The 18,856-nt window shown below is 44.6% G+C and overlaps 3 protein-coding genes and 1 long non-coding RNA gene across 5 annotated transcripts; 1 reads left to right on the forward strand and 3 right to left on the reverse strand.

Annotated features, from left to right (window-relative positions):
* The first annotated feature begins 495 nt into the window (after positions 1-495).
* On the forward strand, positions 496-1,949 carry supt4h1 (SPT4 homolog, DSIF elongation factor subunit). Of its 2 annotated transcripts, none has more exons than XM_068745004.1 (5): positions 496-650; positions 1,092-1,198; positions 1,293-1,348; positions 1,491-1,544; positions 1,650-1,949. In XM_068745004.1, exons 1-5 carry the CDS (start codon positions 582-584, stop codon positions 1,715-1,717), a joined length of 354 nt encoding a protein of 117 aa, XP_068601105.1. In that variant the 5' UTR covers positions 496-581; the 3' UTR covers positions 1,718-1,949. The 2 variants fall into 2 exon arrangements, with proteins under 2 accessions (XP_068601105.1, XP_068601106.1); XM_068745005.1 differs by having other exon boundaries at positions 1,293-1,383; positions 1,650-1,710.
* A 471-nt stretch (positions 1,950-2,420) lies between these two features.
* Positions 2,421-8,384, reverse strand: LOC137900859 (14-3-3 protein epsilon-like). The gene is made up of 6 exons (XM_068745003.1): positions 8,271-8,384; positions 5,921-6,120; positions 5,299-5,405; positions 4,973-5,179; positions 4,509-4,645; positions 2,421-3,504 (listed from the first exon to the last, which is right to left on the reverse strand). Exons 1-6 carry the CDS (start codon positions 8,335-8,337, stop codon positions 3,446-3,448), a joined length of 777 nt encoding a protein of 258 aa, XP_068601104.1. The 5' UTR covers positions 8,338-8,384; the 3' UTR covers positions 2,421-3,445.
* Positions 8,385-12,236: 3,852 nt separating this feature from the next.
* LOC137900726 (adapter molecule crk-like) lies at positions 12,237-16,147 on the reverse strand. The gene is made up of 3 exons (XM_068744857.1): positions 15,928-16,147; positions 13,561-14,162; positions 12,237-12,411 (listed from the first exon to the last, which is right to left on the reverse strand). The coding sequence occupies exons 1-3, from the start codon at positions 16,145-16,147 to the stop codon at positions 12,277-12,279; spliced, it is 957 nt and encodes a 318-aa protein (XP_068600958.1). The 3' UTR covers positions 12,237-12,276.
* Positions 16,148-17,621: 1,474 nt separating this feature from the next.
* Positions 17,622-18,695, reverse strand: LOC137900801 (uncharacterized). Its single transcript, XR_011105680.1, has 2 exons — positions 18,547-18,695; positions 17,622-18,214 (listed from the first exon to the last, which is right to left on the reverse strand). It is a non-coding gene; the product is annotated as an uncharacterized lncRNA (long non-coding RNA).
* Between the last annotated feature and the right edge of the window lie 161 nt (positions 18,696-18,856).

The following is an 18,856-nucleotide window of genomic DNA, read 5'->3' on the forward strand; positions in this document are numbered from 1 at the left end:
AATGAAAGAAATTTAATATTAGAATTAATGGCAATGGCCAGACAAACGGATTTTTAATAGTTTTAATAATAATGGGTCAAATGCAGATAATAAATACCACGACATTGTACTATATGTGACTGCACTATGTATAATTGTGACAATGAAGCTTCATCTTCACAAATTTAACAGAATTAAAGTTATAGGAATACAGTTATTCCGTTTTTGTATTTGAATAACTTGTATTTTGGTGTAATGATAAAGCTTCATCGGTCTGATCTCATGGATATTCAAATAAATAAAAAATATTGTTATTTTTTATTCGTCGGCTGTGTCTGGGCAAAGTGTGCAAATGCGAAATTCGTGAAAATACAACACATTTTTAATCATGATATAGTTGTTCAATAAAAAAAAAATATTTTTTAATATATATATATTTGAGCGATAAAACGACTTTTATACAGGCGCAAGAAAGAGACGCCACTGTCGTCCTGCAGCGCTCACCGGTTGTGACGTCTTTACTGTGCGCCGGGGACAGATTAAAAACATACATTTGATCGCTACTATATCTTTTGGAGTAGTTTCTGGAGGAACTGAACGCAATGGCTCTGGAGACGGTCCCCAAAGACCTCCGGCACCTGCGAGCGTGTCTTCTTTGCTCTTTAGTGAAGGTAAACCGTTTAAATGCGAGGACGAAGCGCTCAAGCTAACGTTTGTGCTAACCTGTAACGCTAAACCGCTCAAGCTAACGTTTGTGCTAACCTGTAACGCTAAACCGCTCAAGCTAACGTTTGTGCTAACCTGCAACGCTAACCTGCAACGCTAAACCGCTCAAGCTAACGTTCGTGCTAACCTGTAACGCTAAACCGCTCAAGCTAACGTTCGTGCTAACCTGTAACGCTAAACCGCTCAAGCTAACGTTCGTGCTAACCTGTAACGCCAAACCGCTCTTTAATTTACAGCAAACGGCTAAAGCGCGGCTTTACATAACGATTACTCGTTTGACCCTGGCTGCTTATTAATATTAATATTGATAAATTCTGTCTGTTAGCATCCCAAGTAGGCTGCGTAGCGTCAGAAGGCTCTGCTTAACGGTGCTTCTCCTCCTCCAGACCATTGACCAGTTTGAGTACGATGGCTGCGACAACTGCGAGTCGTACCTTCAGATGAAAGGAAACCGGGAGATGGTTTACGAATGCACGAGTTCCTCGTTTGATGGGTAAACATTGATTTGGTATTGATACAATCAATCAACACGTTGAGATGGGTTAGAGTCGTTACTGGCCGTTTACCAATAACGTGTGTCTTCCCAGTGTGATAGCCATGATGAGTCCAGAAGACAGTTGGGTAGCAAAATGGCAGAGAACAGGTGAGGACGTGTGCCGAGTTGCTTTATTCAACCCGGTAAGTTCATTAAGAACAAATTCTGAAACTAAGCGGGCTTTAAGAAAATGACCCTGTTCTTTGTGTAATACTTTATATATATATATATATATTTCCTAATCCTCCAGGTAACTTCAAGCCAGGTGTATATGCTGTGTCGGTGACAGGCAGACTACCTCCAGGTACACGAACTCTCACCGTGCATTCTCAAAAAGTAGTAAAAAGTCATGCACACAGGAAGTAAATATTTTCTAAACACTAGCGTTGCTTTTCCTCCTCCTCTGAAGGTGTGGTGAGAGAGCTGAAAAGCAGAGGAGTGATCTACAAATCCAGAGACACGGCAGTGAAGACATGACTCCGGCCCGACTCCTTCCAGTTTATATTTTCATATTTGCCACACCGGAGCGGTATCTCAGCAACACCCCATCCACGAGGAGTAACGACAAGCCTGGCAGGGGCTGGATTTGATCATTCCCTTGACGTCCTAGGGAACCGTTCAGTTTTCATTTTGTTGTGACTGTTTTTTGAAGTCGAACATTAGCAGGTACTTTACAGTTCAATAAATGTAAGACCTGTTTGGCCCAGAACGTAGTCTGAGTCTTGAAGTTCAGCCTCTTGTAGAACTGAGTTGGACACCCCTGTGAGTGTTTCCAGCGATGGTCGCATGCGACACACTGAATTCAACGCGGTAAACATCAAAGCATCGCTGTACTACGCCCTGAGCCGGCGGCGTGGTTGAATGCTGAATTAAATTAACCCAAGTCAACAATCTTTTACAACTAGAACCGTTCTGAGACAGGAAAGAGGTGCAACTGAATCACTTGTCAACGAATGGTAAATATTACTGTGCTTGCATCATTCGGCCACGAGATGGTGCCTTCAATAAGTTGAAGGGACATTTAAAGGTGCATAATGTACAATGCGGGCAGAGACTGAGTTTGTAGGCAATAAGGCAAATGACTGATAAACACAAAGGTCACTCTTGGACTACGTGACCGGGGACAACACGGTGATAAGAGAAGCTCCAGATCCAGATTACAAACCACACCGCCAACAAATGGTCGTCATTTTTCAGTTTAATGTTAATTACATGCTGTGTTTTCAGTCAGAATACAGATGTACTCGTGGCTCCGGTAAGAACATCCAGTAGTACAAATCAGATTTACGTTACACATACTGAACAGAAGGAGGAGAGGAGAGATGGGGCGAGGAAAACGGGAAGATTCAGGGGAGTAAAGATACAGCAGGGCTATTTCTAAAACCTATTTTAATATAGTGCCAATGAAAAATCGCATTACAGTCTCGAGTGTTGCGCATTCCCATCCCACCCACACACATCTGCAGTTTGTCTGCTACGAAGCCATTACCAAACTATCTACTGTTAGCGAAAGCGTTTCAGCCTCACAGCACAACACTTGGGTCCAGAGTGGACGAGGACAGAGGGGACAGTCTGCTGTTCAATAAAAAAAAAAAACGTATTAATGTGCTGAACGATGAGATTTGGGTACCAATAAAGTGAAGAGGGCACTTAGTTCTTCCCAGAAGCTTTTGAAAGCATCCCTTTTAAAACCTCCCGTTGATGGATCCTAAGTTTACAACCTGAAATTTCTCAAAAAAACAAAAGGCTGCGAAATATGAATAAACGGTTTATTATCGCAAACAGGAAATGTTGAACAGCAAAGTAAAGTCTTTTAAATAAACTCTTGCATGTGTGTGTCACAAATACAGGCAGGCGTACTTGGCAACAGATGACATGGCAAAGCAAAGTAAAAAAAAAAACAAAAAAACAGGGAGGACGTGAACCTTGAAGGGCGCCGAGCTCGCAAAACAACCTCTAAAAAAGAAATAAGGTAGAACATCCGGGGAGTGGAATTGAAGACCCAAACGGGGTCCGAGGGGGGGTGGGGGGGGTGGGTGACGTGCATACGAGGAGAAAGGGGGAGACAGACAGATGGAGGAGAAGGTAGAGAAAGAGTGGAGGCTGCAGTATAAACCCAATTGAAAAGTGGCCGGGGACAGGAGCTTAGTGCCAGGAGGAGAGGAAGAGGAGGATGAGATGGAGAAGAAGGGCTCGCTTTGTCGTTCAGTCTCGCTGGGCCTCTTCCTCCGTGTCTTGCAGTACTTCTTTGCACTGTTCTTCACCTGAGAAAATGACAAACAGAAAAAAAAAAATCACCATCGCTTTCAAAAAGGGGAGCGGGATGTGGCCGTCAGGACCGTTAGCCTCCGCGGCGTCGGCGTGTCCTGTACGACTGGTTGCTTAGAAAGGTTACCATAGAGACGGCACAGCCACCCGCATAATGAAGAATTAAGAGGCGCACACACACACACACGAAAGGCCCAAGGATCCATCGTGATTAAAACAGAAAGCGTAACGGCGCTCATTAGCGCCACAGCTAGCTGGGATGTGAGAACGCCACAGGAGACGGCGCAGCAGCCTGGCTTTCTGTGACGTCACGCTTCAATGAGTTCAGTTCTCCAGATTCTGTTTTCCCAGCAGGCCGCGGGTCACGGGGAAGAAGCCCCGGCGTTCCCAAGTCCACCTTCAGTCCGCACCTCAGGCTGAAGTCGCTCCGAGGTTTAATGGTGGGAAAGACCGATTCAGGTTTCCAGTCACACCTCTCTGATGAGCTCAAAAATGAAACCTCAAATGTGTGATCCCCTCACAGGAGGAAGACGACCTCATCTATACTCCACTGGAGGGGGGGGGGCAGTAATCACCGCTCAGTCATTGGCCGATGGAGCTGGGGGGTATTAAAGCTGCGTGCGAAACCTCGGCATCTGTGTCGTTTGACCGCTTAGAGCAGAAAACAAGCAAACATGAAAGCACGCAGGTCGGCTCGCTATAAAGGAGGGCGAGGAAGAAGAGGCCTGTCCTTCAGCCTCGACAGAAGAATGAGGAAGAGATGATCGGTGATGAGACGCGCGAGAAGTGAGCCTGGGAAAACGCAGTGTGACGAGAATGTTACGTAGCTCCTCCTCTCCGACATCATCCCCGCAAACCACCAGTTTGATTCCTATTCCGACGTAAAACAAACGCAATCAAGGAAGTCGTAATAGTGAGTACGACGACGAGCGAGCTCTGCGCCACCAGCAGGCGAGTCGATCCGGACTCAACCGTCCAGGGGAAGGAGAAGCGCTCTTACCGTCTCCTTGCACATCTGAGGTCCATAGTGTCAGGTTGTCGCGTAGCAACTGCATGATGAGCGTCGAGTCCTTGTAGCTCTCCTCGTTCAGCGTTTCCAGTTCAGCGATGGCGTTGTCGAACGCTTCCTTCGCCAACCTGTCAGAAAACAGAAGACAAGAAAACCCGCCTAAGTGGCAAAGCACAGCGACAACTCCCCGATTCCTTTGATCACCCAATAGCCCGATGACTAACTTGAGTGTTAATAGTACACTGCAGCGGGCTGCCGGCCTCCAACGTTCCCTAGCAGAACCCTGTCCTCGTAAACCGGCGCCCGCCTGCTGCTAGCCGGCGTTCTGCAGACCTTTACAGGCTTCCAGCAGGAGTTCATTAAATCATTAAATTAAATCAAAGAGGTATGGCTGTGGCTTGGGCGGTAAAGTCGTTTGTCTCCCCCCCCCCCCCCACACAGAAGGCCACGCCTACCTGCAAGCATGGTCCGGGGAGTTGAGGATTTCGTAATAGAAAACGGAGAAGTTCAGCGCTAATCCCAGACGGATGGGGTGCGTCGGAGCGAGTTCCGTCTTGGCGTATTCGTTAGCAGCTTTGTACGCAACCAAACTGTTCTCTGCTGCCTCCTTCCTGTCATTGCCCGTGGTGAACTCGGCCATGTACCTGTTGTAATCTCCCTTCCTGAGCAGAGGAACAGAGGAACAGCAGAGTCACATCCTGGCTGTCGGCGTCGGGAGCAAGACGTGATGTTTCTCCTCAGCACTGAACCAGAACCAGAACCAGAACCATCAGATACCCACATCTTGTAGAAGAACACCTTCGACTCTGGCTGGACCGTACAGAGGATGAGGTCCTTTTCCAGTAAACGCAGAATGTCGCTGCAGATTTCTTCCAGCTCCTTCTCCACCTGCGGACCAAAACAGACGGCGCTGCTCACAACGGCGCGTGTGCGTCCAGGAAGTCTAACAGCCACAGGATCGACATTTTCATTGAAGAAAACATTTTTCAAATTCTGTCTCGGACCTCATTATTGAGGATGTTTTATGAACTCAAGTTAGCGTGGGGAGGATCAAAGTGGTTGGAAAGGTCATGGGCGGAGTCTCGTTGTTCACAGACTACAGCCGAGCTACAGCCGCTTGATTTTACTTCACCGATAATTCCGCGTTAGCTCGTGTAAAATGGGGAGAGGACGGGCTACTGCCATGGAGCGCGTCTGACACATGAAGGAATGTGCTTTTGTCACACAGCGCTGACAGCCGGTGTAAATTCACCGATTGTGTCCCGCTACAGCCAGACTTGGCTCCGAATCAGCCGTTGCTCAGAGACCGATACATTTAAGCAGGAAGCCCGCTCAGATCCAATCCCACGCCGCTTGCAGTCAGTGAAACGAAGTTGCTATTCGGGTTCGTGGCGGTGCCTAACCGATTTCCTGTACTCTCGGATCATCATCAGTTTGTCTTCTCCTCCTCTGCTCTCCTCTTTCTGTTCGAGGCTGCTGATTATCCTCCAGGAGGCTCGTCTGGCGCCGATCACGTTCTTGTACGCTACCGACAGCAGGTTCCGCTCCTCCACTGTGAGTTCCACATCCATACTCGCCACCTTCTTCATGGACTCCACCATTTCTGAGAGAGAGAAAGAGAGAGAGAGAGAGAGAGAGAGAGAGAAATATATGACCAATGGCTCGACCTTCACGTCACGATAGTTTAACAATCAAGCATTCCATTGATTATTAAAAAAACATTAAGAATGCATTTCAATCAGGAATAATCTGTCATGTAGCTTCAAATGTCTGGATTACACTTTTAGAATTTTCCCCTTCAGGGTGATCCAGAGCAGTTCGGTCTTTTTATAAATATAGAATAAAACTTTGTCCTTTGGGACAAAATGGCAAAGAAAGCTATTTGAAGGTCTTCTTTGTTAAAGCTACTAATCAGCACAACAAGCCACTTCCCTGGAGCTTCACCTCACCGGTAATGAAAGCGTTTCAATCAAACGACAAGAAACGGCCTCCAGAAACAAGCTGCCATCTATTGTTGAGTCGGGAGGGGGGGGGGCATCTGGGTAATTAACCACTTCTAACTTTGTGTATGTCCTGCCTACATTTTAAATCAACATTAGTTTATTTCTATGACATTGGCCTATTTATTCTGAGCCGCGCCCAGAGCGCGTTACTAAATTGACGTTTTAGAATAGGTTCAGACTGTTTGGCCCCGACACCGCTACAATCAGTCGCTTTACCAGATGGGCCGAGTGCCGACTGTCCCGACGGGAACCAGGTACTACACGGTTCATACGGTTGTCCACTGGTCACGTGAAACTAAAGTATTTTAGAAGGGGGGGGGGGGGGTCAGAAAATTTGAAATATACGAGTATTTCCCTGCAAAACAGTGACCAGCACCAAAAATATAAAGCAACCATTAGTCAATATATTTTATTGCTATTTAAAACATATATAGATGAATAATCTGTCAAAACTGAACACCACAAGAAAGGGATGGAAAGCGATTCCCATTGTCCCTACCTGCTGTCTAGTCAACCCAGAGCCAAGGGAATGGGTTTGGCAGAATCAGCAGGGGGAAGGGGGGGGGGGGTCGCTCTGTTCTGCTCTGGATGCCAGCAGAGATAGTAATGAGACCGATCGACAGAGGGAGTCAGCAAGGCAGTAAGAGACAGAATGGAGCTGTGGAATCAGCCAGTAGCAGTTAGCAGCTAGCAGCTAATTCAAAGTAGTAGAAGTCAATGCAAGGTCTGTGAGCTGCTTGTGCTCCAAGCTAATGATCCGATCAGCCGCACAACAAGGAGGGTCAGAATCATTTATTATCATTACGCGAACACAATAACATCGTGTGGAGGCCCGCGGCTTAAGGCACCCATCGGAACAACAGGAGAAAGGACCGATAAAAAAAATGTAATAGATGAATGAGAATCTTGCTCAGCAACCAATCACGTGGCTGGGATACTGTCTGTCCCGCCTACCCGCGCACACCATTGGTGGTACGTGCATCAATCAATACACAACCACAGTCACACACACAATAACGCTATCCTAATTAAATAAAGAACCGAGTGATCGTCACATTCGCGAGGAAAATCTAAATGTCTCGGTTTCTAGATTTACCGAGTCCGACCACACCTGATGATGAACAAATATATATATAAAGAAAATAGACTCACACTCAAACATGAATGACAGCCGCGCTCTAATTTGTTTGCGGTTAGCTTTCACCAGTTTCGCTTTCCACAAAGCCCTTTCGGGGCCGTGCGTCAGCACGAGCTAACAGCATAGCCCGCTTAGCTTGAGCTTTTTCTACCGCTTTGTTGGACAAAGCATTCTAGATTTAACTCACGGGCGGCGTGTGAAAGGGTGCGGGACGTTTGCTGCGTTGTTTGGAGCTTTTGGCGTGGTTCTCGGGGGGGCTGAGAAAGGCGAGACCAACCAGCTAGCAAGCTAGCAATTTAGATAGCTAATGTTAGCTAGCTAACTCCGGCCGAGAACCCGTTTAATTCACCGCTTAACATCAGCCGAATTTAAAACGAAGACCCGAAACGTGGAAAGATTTTCAGTCAGAAAATTGAGTTTCATTTTTATCGAAAACAAGTGATTCTTACAACCTTGTTCTCATTGATACCGCTGACGAAATATCCGCCATTTTGTCTCAACCAACAAATCCATGTGAAGCGCTCTACCTGCGCCTCCAAGCCCCCTGCGCAGGGAGTCTGAAGGGGGGCGCGAGGCACCCTGCATTGGCGGGTTACTTGTTCCGTGTCTTACCGTCATATCGCTCCGCTTGTTCGGCGAGTTTCGCTTGGTACACCAAATCATCTCTGGAGTCTCCCATGATGCGAAGTATTGGGACAGTTCGTGGCGCCCCGGTGCAAGGGGGGGCGGGGGGGAATAGTCAGCTGCTCGGCGAACCCTAGTGATGGAACAGCGCTGTTGTTCCGCTCAACGGAAGACCTAACGGGTAGCTAGTTTTTTCCTAAGGATGGCGGAGGCACGATCCGCCCGCCCTCCTCTGCTTCTGATTGGCTAGCAACCATCGCCTTCGCGTGGATCGTGGATGGGGTCATGTGATTAGAGTATGAGGAATGCGATTGGTTCAGATTGCTGGAATATTGTCGCCAATCAGACATGTCGGAGGGCGGGATTTACCTTCGCCACCCCCCCGGTAGTAAAGATGGCGGCGTCACTCTATCCGGGAGTCCAGGCGGCAGCGCTCATCAGCGCCTTTAGCCAAGTCTCTAAATATGGTAGTCTGAGAATACCCTAATGAATTCAAATTTAATCCTATAAAACAGTATAATTTTAAGATTTCAAACATTGTTCAGTAAAATAAATAGGAAAATGGCTACCATTTAAAAAAATATCCTATCTTGTTTTTGAAATACATAGCATATATTATATACATGCAAATACTCAATCATTCCTCTGAGAAAAAAACGACAATTCTCAAATGTAAGGATATCTGTTGAGATTTCTAGCATTTATTTTGTCACACATGTAGCCCAACTATTATGGCACATACTAATTGTGTCTGGTAATTTAAAGAAAGTAACACTGCTGCCTCACAGCAAGGTCAAAGGTTCGACCTTTGGGTCGGGCATCAGCAGAATGATGATCTTGACCTCAAATATCACTTAACACACAATATGATATTTCCAGCAACAAATATTTAAACAAATTCAGACCATATGGAGAGAGTAGTGTAAAGCCCAAACTGACAATCTGGTCTTTTTTTATTGACTAGGTATATTAACACATTACATGCTATAGAAAATAAAAGGGTAATTTTTAACTTCAATATATTTTCTTAACACTTTGACACACAGCACTTAAAAAAAATTCCACTGGTTCCAGCCCCTCTTCAATGTTAGGGAGAAATGGCACACAAGCAAAATAAAAAATAATAAAAATAGGATCCTCACAGGACAAAAACAAAGAAACATTATTTGGCATGAAGACTTAGTGTGTTGTTCTGGAGCAGCAAAGATGATCAGGTGCTCACTGTAGGGTCAACAGTGGAATCTTTATGTACGCACTGGTCTCCACCTACAATAGTGTGCTGACCGTGAAATCAGACCAAAGCAGATGTCACACCTGGTGTACACGCTCCATAAAAAAACTGTGGGAAAGAAGAAAATAGGAGCCTGACCTCAATAAAAAAGACATTGATTCAGAATGGACAGAGCAGTCTGTGAAGAACTTGACTCAGAGCAAGCACGTGGCCAAGCAGAGCATGTTTTTACTCATGTAATCTCGACACATGCACTCGGCAAGCGGTGAACAATTTAGCAAGGCAATGCTGAGCTCGAAAATTTCACCTCACAAAACTTAAAATATGGGCCTTGAGGATGACTGCATGTTATTTCATACACATACATATATATATTTTTAGGGGCTGTATATGACCCACACGTGTGGCTCAAGACACAAACCATAGGAAAAAGAAATAGCCTAAAGTTGAGCATCAGTAATATAAAAAAATATATGGAGGGAAATATTAACACTTTGTAAACTCAAGACTGCAAAAGAACAGCAGCAGCATAGCACAATTCACCAAAGATCCAAATGCCTTTGCAACGTTCTCCGATAAGGTACAGCTGGGATCATTTAAAATACCCGGAGGACACTTTGGGGTCGCATCTGTAATGGAGATACAAGAGGTTTTCAGCACTTGCACTCTTTGTTCCATTTGTTTCAGTATTATTCACTTAAGCATGCTAACACACGCGACGTATGCGCAACATGCACACCTCATCAAACGGGCATATTGAGACACACAAGTATTGTTGTTTTTTGTGCATAGACATCGTTTAAATCATTTGCAATTTGGAGCACACAAATAAAAAGCGTATTTAGGACGACGTAGTCATTTAAGTCGTGTGTTATTAATGTTAAAATATTAAGAACTCTTGACTGGTTGAGGCTTGGGCCAGTAAGTTTGGACAAACGCTCATCTTTTTTCCCGACACAAGTGATCGAGAGCGTGTAAATGCATATCCTCTAGGCAACATACAAAAAAATACAAGCACTCTGTTTTGTCACTCATCCTTTGATAACACACAAGTATCCATTTTGTCATGAATAAGTCGATGCACATGAACTGAATCCAAGTTTGCTATGACAGAATGGTTAAGACTACAGGAGGATTTCTTTAAATTAAAGAATGACTAGATCAAAACGCACCTGATTCTGCAATCCAGAGTAACAACAGGGACGGTGCCGTGTTGGTGTGTCTATGGTTGAGTTAAAAATAAAAACATGGAGGTCATCAGGATTTCATACATTAGAATGTTCTCTAGTTTATTAGCTCGTTTAATCCGCCTGATTACAAATGGTTTATTGGCATGATCGTGTGCCCGATGCGGAAAAAGGTCACGAGCAACAATCCAGAAAACGACAGCGCGTCACAAAGTGGCATTTACCCCAGTATGTTCCACCTTTAATACAAAAACGAGGACTTGTAGTGTGAATGTAAGAAGTTGAAGTCATGTTGCTGACGAGTCGTTGGGGAAAGTCTTTCTCATTTCACAGTCGAGCTCCACAGAAACTCAGATTCACGATTCTCTGAATTTATTTCATCTCCTGTGTTCAACCGATTTAAGTCCCTTCTCCGTGTGAATGAACGACAGCGACAAAAGGGAAGGCGGCTTTCGACTGCTGCGTACGTGCGACGCAGATTTCAATACTGGACTGTAGGCGAGTAAACTTGGAGCAAACCGCTCCGTTATCGGCACCAAAATGCTTTTATACTGACTTTTACTGACTTGCGCCGCTGCCTGCAGGCACGAGTTGATCATATAACGCTCCGACTGCCCTAAAGGTGCGCTTCACACCTGTAGTTTGGTTCTTGCGGTCAGAATAAGAGTTGATTTCTGGGTGCTGGCTCACTGTTGTCGATCTGCATCATATCAGTTTGCTATGTGGAACTCGTTTCATCCGCTCATGAAGAACTGCTAAAATAAACGATGGATCCACACACATCTGACTTCACTCATTTTCAAGATGCTCCATTTCAGTGTCATCAGTTGTAATTGACTGCAATCTTTCCATACAAATGAGATCAATTAAAAATTTGATTTTCTTTACAATTCACAGTAACTTTTAACCAAGGATAAATCTGTGCTTTGTTTTCATACCACGCACACATCAAAGCACTCTTTCAACAGACCGCAATTCAAGGGTTTTGCACACGCCAAACTGAACCAGGCAGAAAGTATACATTCTAGTTTGTTTGGACCAAACGTACTGAAAGCGCCCGAAAACAGTGCCTTATTTCACCAGGGGCAGATCAAACAGGAAGCAGTTCTTTGTAGCATTTTCTCTTCACTCGGGCAGCTTAGGTGTTTTCCACATTTAGTCGTGCAAACCGACTTTAAACTGGTTATTAATCATCCCAAAGTGTGTTCCATTAAAATGCAGCATCAGTGAATATTGAACCAACAAATGCTGCAATCCAAATACAAGAAATATTTAACTGCAGCCTTTTCCCCCCCCCTTTCTTAATGAGGCTGTAATCAAGTGTGTAATGATGCCTTTCAAGAAGATAAATCCGGGGAATCGTTATCAGGCAGACCGAGGGGTACAATTAAAAACCACTTTGGGTAAAACCACACAACGCGACTTGCAGGCTCAGGGGTGTTTGATCGGTTTCGCTCCGAGGCTCATAAGCGGTGTGCTGGTATAAATCCCCCCCCCCCCCCCCCCCCCAAAGCATGACAGAATGACTAAAGGAGAAGGGACGATGCTGTCGAGGCGATGGAAGCGCTTGTGTTCCTCAGCTCTCGTCGTCAGGATGGGACTGCTCCAACAGTCGAACGTGGGTGAAGGGGAAGTGGCCCCGCTTCCCTTTGCACTCACCCTCCCACTGGCCGTTCACGTTGATCTTGGTCACTTTGACCGTGTCTCCGACCTGACGGACGACAAGGAAGAGATTAATGCAGGGATTAATCAATAACGGCAGCCGCTCAGATTATATTTAGGCCACTGAATGAAAACAACGACAAAAACGTAGACAAATCGACTGAATCCCTCAGCTGGACGAGAGCAGAGCTCCAAACGGGTATTTAGGGAACATGTCGGACTTTGTTTAAAGTGGGGGGGGGGGAGCAATCTGATGAACCCATTTTAATTCACAAATCAATTTTCTTCCGATCCCAGTTTGCTGTGGGTTAGGGGCGGGATACATCCTGAATGCATTGCCAACATATTCAGACAAGACACAGGAAGCAATCGACTCCCACGTCAATGAAACACACAGATCTCCAAGCGGACCTGCCAACAGTCTGGACGGCTGCGTTTCAGTCTGCTTCATCTCTCACAGACGAGTGCACGTGTACTATCCACCGTCATGGCGCCCGTTGGAGAACACTCAAATAAACTGGCTGCTTAAGAGAACGCCGCCGACAGCTGAGGAATGCAAGCGCTGGCCGTGTTTAACAATGGTACCAAACCGGAGCTTGAACAGGAGCAGACTACGGACATCAATGCGAAGTTTATTTCAGCTTTAGCTTCTGAAACTCTTCTTCTGCAGCATTCCATTAAACTGAGGACGCATGTTAAAATTACTTTAGCACGATAACCAGTCAGAAGTTACCGCTAGCCATTTGGGATGTATAAAAAAAACCCGTAGATTGGTGACGACGTAACTCCTTAAGTATTTGAGGCTAGTCTCAATAGCCATCAACATGTTTGACGGTTAAGATAATAAAACTGCATGTACTGTTTGCATTTTATTGACGAATCTAACAGTTAATCTATTTGGGCTTATTAAACAACTGAAAACAATTTGCTGCGGTGAAGAATGCACAATCCAACACACACATTGACAGACGACGTGTGCATAAAGAGAGGCCTCTGTAAAGGATCCGTGCACGTCTTTCTCCATAGAGCCAAAGAGTAAAGATACTCTTTGTGTATATCCACATGCATGAGTACACCATTAATACGCAGGACAATCTACACTGCCTCAGCTGAGACCGAAAGAAGAACACAGAGGCGAGAGCAGCCGACAGTGAACACAAGGACGGCCTTGGGAGCGAGTGGTGGGCGGGACCGCTACCTCGAGAGCGAGTGCCGTCTTGTCGTAGGCATTGGGCACCCTCTTCTGAATGGCTCGAGCATAGACGGGCCCATTCTGGAGGTTGGGGAGCTGGGCATTGACCACAGGTTGGGCATACTGGCCAGGGTCACCCAGAGGATTGGCCTGAGGGGCTCCTGTTCCGTCTGTGCTTCCTGCTGGCCCCCCAGCATGGCCTCCCTGTCCGGCCCCAGCAAGCGGGGGGCCTAGGCCAGCAGCGGTGGGCGAGGCAGGCCGGTACTTCTCCACGTAGGGCACAGGGATCATTCCGGCTCGGCCGTCCTGGTTTGCGGCATTCCACCACTGCTCTTCAGGCTTCTCCAGCACACGCAAAATGTCCCCCTTGCGAAAGGGGAGGTCCTCCTCATCGTTGCCCGGGAAATCAAATATTGCCCGTACGAACTCGGCCTCCTCCGGCTGCTGCGGGACGCCAGCGGACGAGCTGACAAAGCCCGTGTGCCTGGCTTTGCTTACGGGCTCTATGAGCGTGGTGGTGTCCAGGTAGTGGATCTTATAAAACTCCAGCAGAGCTGGCAGCGCCTCAAACTCCTGCTCTCCAATCAGAAACCGTGGACCGACCATACCTGGCAGAGGAAAGGTGATGGTTAGTTTGCGATAGAGACAGAAATAAAGCCATATCCGCTGATGTCTCCGGACCGATCTAATTTAGTGGCAGCAGTCCCTTGGTTAGCTTTAACTTAGAATTCACAAAATAAGCAAAAAAGATGAAATGTTCACTTAAAGATGTAGCTACATTATAGATATGTTTAACAGATTCATTTGTCGAAAAAAATAAAATAAATAAAATAACCCAGAAGAAACAACGCGGCAAAATCTCTCCAGGCTAACAACCTCTTATCCCACATCTATTTGGGTACACATGCCCGGACACGTTTTATTCAGCACGTTGAAATATGTAAAAGTACAATGTTGCACAAACAATTGTTTGCAATCCATCGGTATAAATTTCTTGATTGATTTAGAGAAATGCAGTTGCTCTGTTCCCATTTAAATTTTGGCTCTACATTTTATTCTCAACCAGATAACTGCCCAAACACTGGGTCGTGGTTTAACACATCATTGTGCATCGTGGTTGTTGTGCACCAATCATTTCAAGTCAGGAACTGGGCTTGAATTCCCATCTGATATCCAAACACACCCAAGGTTTGTGGGATTTATACAACACATTGGGACCATTTTTCATTTTCAATAATCAAAATATTATCATTGATCTGGTGATTACTATCTCTTTTAATGATAGATTGGGAAACACATTGCTCTTATCAGGATGGGCCCTAACTTAGTCCTACCGTGTATCAGTTAGATGTGGGTCATGTTCTATATGTGATTAGTACAAAGCGTACAGAAATAAAGAAGCTAAAAGTGTTTGTACAACCTACATATCGTAAAGCGTGCATGAACATTTCTACTTGGCATCGCTTGATGCTCATCATAGAAATATCTATATAGAAATCCACATTTAAAAAACGATCCAATGCCAAGACAGGCCAGAAAGGACTACATACAGCACGGGCAGACCTGCGAGCAGGGACCCACACAGCAGGGCAGGTTCACAGACATTCCAGAGAGGCCAGTCTGACCAGTCATCCTCCCAGGTGTGACAGCCTAGCTTCCCCATATCACTCAATCCCTGCAGCAGCATCAACCCTGCCCTCTCCCAGAACTCCACCTGACCCCCCCCCCCCCCCCCGTTAGGGACGAGCCTTAACACAAGACTCCAAAACTCGCAGGTTGACTACTCTTTTGTCTGACCGATTATTTAGAGCGTCGCGCTCCACACCGAACTCAATTTGAAAAGTGCTGTGCTTAAATTGAAGTTGCCCAGCCGCACGAACTCTGAAACGTTATCACTTTACTTTAATAAACCTTGAAATGTCTAGGCTTAGCAGATACATCCGGTATCAGCGTGTATAAAGCAATACATTTGTAATGCTGCAAAGTTTTAAGCTACACACAGCAGCGTTAGCTAAGCATTTAGCTAACGCTTACACGATTTATCAAACGCTGGGCGGCAACGCGAACTGCGAACCACATGCGAAAGCTTGAATTTTCGTTAAAAAATAGCAATACTACATCAATATATTGTTGACGAATTGGGGAAAACATTTCGCAAAAAGAGAAGATACTTATATATCCGTGATTTAGGACGTTTATATTTAGGAATGTACCTAAACGGCGTTGAATCAAACAATTCGTGAAGGGGCTTCGGTTGCTGCTCGACAAGAACGGGACCGAACGTTAGCAAATTAGCATTAAAATGAGAGCATGCATCGTAGTGTCACCGTTGGGTGAACATGAAGGGCAGACTCGCAAACAAGTCAACGTTACCTGCGCCAGGCGGCTGGTTGCTACTGATGCTGGTGATAATATAATGGGACACTTTGGAGCTCTCTGAAACGGACAGCACGTAGTCCCCCGGGCTGGTAATGGAGTCCCTCACCAAGAAAACGCCATGTCTCTGACCCTGTAGAAGAGAAACTGCCTCCTGGCGGCTCAGTCTTCCCCAGAACCAGCTAGCGCGGTCTTCGGCATCAAAATTACCCGCCATGGTTGTGAAATCCTTACCGAGGCTTGAGGCCTTTCCCCTCCTTCGCCTCTTCCTATCCACAACTCATACAAAAACTTTGGATGACTGACGCTGGCACCTTAAAAGCGGTATAATAAACAGTTTTATCGGCCTCTGTCAGGTATGACGAGGCGAATACGATGAGGGAAAAGCTGCTGTCCCACAAAACCCCAGCGGCAAGCAGCGCGAACGTTTAAATACCTACAAAATAATAAACCGTGCAACAAGAAACTCCGGACTGAAATGGCGGATCTAGGGAAAAGTTGACCTCACCTACCGGAAGGGAAGCTAGTCAACGGGAAGCGCTGCGTTCAGGGGCCCTGGGAAATATTGTCGAAATCGTCACTTCGTCTCAATTTGAAATTAGATGTGGAATATTGACATATGCGAATAAAACAAAGTATGAATCCTGTCAAATAAAAGTTTGACAGGAAAAGTTGAGTTTAAAGTTAAGGATGCTTAATTAAAAATTATTCATCTTTTTAGGTTTAAAAGAAAAAGATGGCACACATACGCAGACTGTAATGGAAATTGGAAAAATTCTGCATACTCTTGCAATATATCTCAGATGATGAGTTTCCACAAGATAACTTATTCTGAGATAATAGAATTCTGAAAATGTGATTTTCCTGATTTATTGAAATATTTTGCCCAAATTTCTTTATTTTTATTTTTATTTTTAAATCATTGTGGATTGTAGAAGAATATCAACTTTAAAACTTGGGTTGGATGTCATTATTGTTTCTATTTAAAGGATGAATTTTGACAACATTAACAATACAAGATTAAATGGATATTTTCATGAAGACTAATATTTGTACATTTTTACCTTAACCAGGAGTTATTGTAGCTTCGGCAGCATCTGCGCTGTATGGTGGCAGCAGTAATAGGGTCCATATGCCACAGTTATTAAAGCAAAATTGTGATGTGAGCAATGGGTGCCTGTGCTCTTTTTTTTCCCCCTAAATAAATGAAACAGTTAAACATCAAGGTCCTTTTGCATTGGATTGATTTTACCAGTAGATGGCAAGCTACACTGCTTTAATGAGACCTTTAACTAGCAGAAAGCCTTTTTTTAATGATTGCTGTTTGCCAACAGGATCAAACTTAACCTCGATTTATAGGTGCAACAAATTGTTATATTTTGTCTGTTTCTTCCCCCAAATGGAAGTCACTTTAATTATGAATTAATTTGCAGATTATTTTTTACATTAATCAATTAATCGATTTGCTTACAACAAATCAGTAAATAATAAGGTCAACTACTGTCCAACTTTCACCAACATTTTACACTGAGAATCCTGAATTTAGCTCCTGAAAATGACATTTTATAAAACACTCCTACATGCCCATTTAACAAATTTGAATTATTTTCATCTGAACTCCACCATTTGAGATTATTTGTGTTGTTGCTGTGGAATTTGAATGAAGAAAAACATACTCACTGAAAAATGGATAAATATTTAGAAAATGACTTTATTTGACCGTTTTACAAGGTAGGATTCCAGTTCGTCATTACTGGAACATATTCTGTGCTGGTTCGTTGCGGTTTTTGACATTGTGCATGTTCCTAAACACTGACTGATCAAGAGCAATTAATGCAATCTATTATTATTTCAACGTAATTTCCGTCTTTGCTTAATTTGAGGGCTACACAAAAAAAAAATGTCCATGTTATAAATACAGCAATAATAAAACCACACGAATCATAAGAATCAGTTTCATTATCAATGAAATCTGGGAAACCAGGTGAATACAAACATACAGCACACTGATCGACAAACATTTCTCAAACAATAAAACTAGTATTCATGTGATTCAAACAACAGTGTTTTTGGACTATTCTCTATTTCATTTTCAAAGTTTTCATGACACAGTGTGGCTAAAGATCTGCAGGCTTTGTGATCGACTCTGATGCAGAGTTAGTCAAACGTCTTCAGGTGGCTGTAGAGGGACTGGACGTATGTGAACACGCACATGGGGTCCGGCTTGTCTCCCATCTGCATCATGTCGTCGACCTCGATCAGACGCAGACAGTCAGCCTGCTTCCTGAAATATAGACGTATGCGGCGGAAACAAAGTTCAATCAGTACAAGGGATTTATCAATAGAAATTCTAGCACATGTAAAGCAACATTAACTCTATCATCTATTGCAGAGTTTCCAGCAAACGTACACTTTGAGGACCGTTGTAAAAGTCTGCTCTTAGAAGACGAGGTGACTCATTTTGACTAATTTGTTGTTTAAAAAAAATAAAAATACAGTCCAAAGTTGAGTCCCCGGTAAAACTAGCTTTAAATCAAGCCTCCTTTGGATCTACGTTTATTCATCTTCCGACATTTATCAGGGTTTGGTCTCTCGGAACCGTTCAGCCCATCTTACTCTGCGGTGGTGAAGGCCAGCTCCAGGTTGTGTTTGCGGTTTGCCGAGTTGAGCTCATTGTAATCGAACTCCAAAGGGAAGAAAGAGTGGACCAGAGCACAGAAAGCTAACCCATCGCTCCAGCTGGACGAGAAGTTCTGGAGATCTATTTTCTGGGAGGAAACAGGAGCGATAATTTCAGTTTTGACATTTTCAGTATATGTGAAATTTGTGGCTTTGTTGGCACAATACTTTATTGAAGGGATAATATCACTCATGAAAAGTAAAAGTACCTCGGATTGGACACTACAGTCACTCTCACCATCGTTAA

The sequence above is a fragment of the Brachionichthys hirsutus genome, chromosome 10, assembly GCF_040956055.1.
Source record: "Brachionichthys hirsutus isolate HB-005 chromosome 10, CSIRO-AGI_Bhir_v1, whole genome shotgun sequence".
NCBI classification, from domain to species: domain Eukaryota; kingdom Metazoa; phylum Chordata; class Actinopteri; order Lophiiformes; family Brachionichthyidae; genus Brachionichthys; species Brachionichthys hirsutus.

Coding starts and splice junctions, on each gene's coding strand:
- supt4h1 (XM_068745004.1), top strand. CDS start 582: ATGGCTCTGGAGACGGTCCCCAAAGACCTCCGGCACCTGCGAGCGTGT. Junction 1,199..1,292: donor ACGAGTTCCTCGTTTGATGG/GTAAACATTGAT, acceptor GTGTCTTCCCAG/TGTGATAGCCATGATGAGTC. Junction 1,349..1,490: donor AGCAAAATGGCAGAGAACAG/GTGAGGACGTGT, acceptor CTAATCCTCCAG/GTAACTTCAAGCCAGGTGTA.
- LOC137900859 (XM_068745003.1), bottom strand. CDS start 8,337: ATGGGAGACTCCAGAGATGATTTGGTGTACCAAGCGAAACTCGCCGAA. Junction 5,406..5,920: donor TCCGAGAGTACAGGAAATCG/GTTAGGCACCGC, acceptor TTTGGTCCGCAG/GTGGAGAAGGAGCTGGAAGA. Junction 4,646..4,972: donor TCCCCGGACCATGCTTGCAG/GTAGGCGTGGCC, acceptor GTTTTCTGACAG/GTTGGCGAAGGAAGCGTTCG.
- LOC137900726 (XM_068744857.1), bottom strand. CDS start 16,147: ATGGCGGGTAATTTTGATGCCGAAGACCGCGCTAGCTGGTTCTGGGGA. Junction 14,163..15,927: donor CAACCAGCCGCCTGGCGCAG/GTAACGTTGACT, acceptor TTCCTCTGCCAG/GTATGGTCGGTCCACGGTTT. Junction 12,412..13,560: donor AGACGGCACTCGCTCTCGAG/GTAGCGGTCCCG, acceptor GTCGTCCGTCAG/GTCGGAGACACGGTCAAAGT.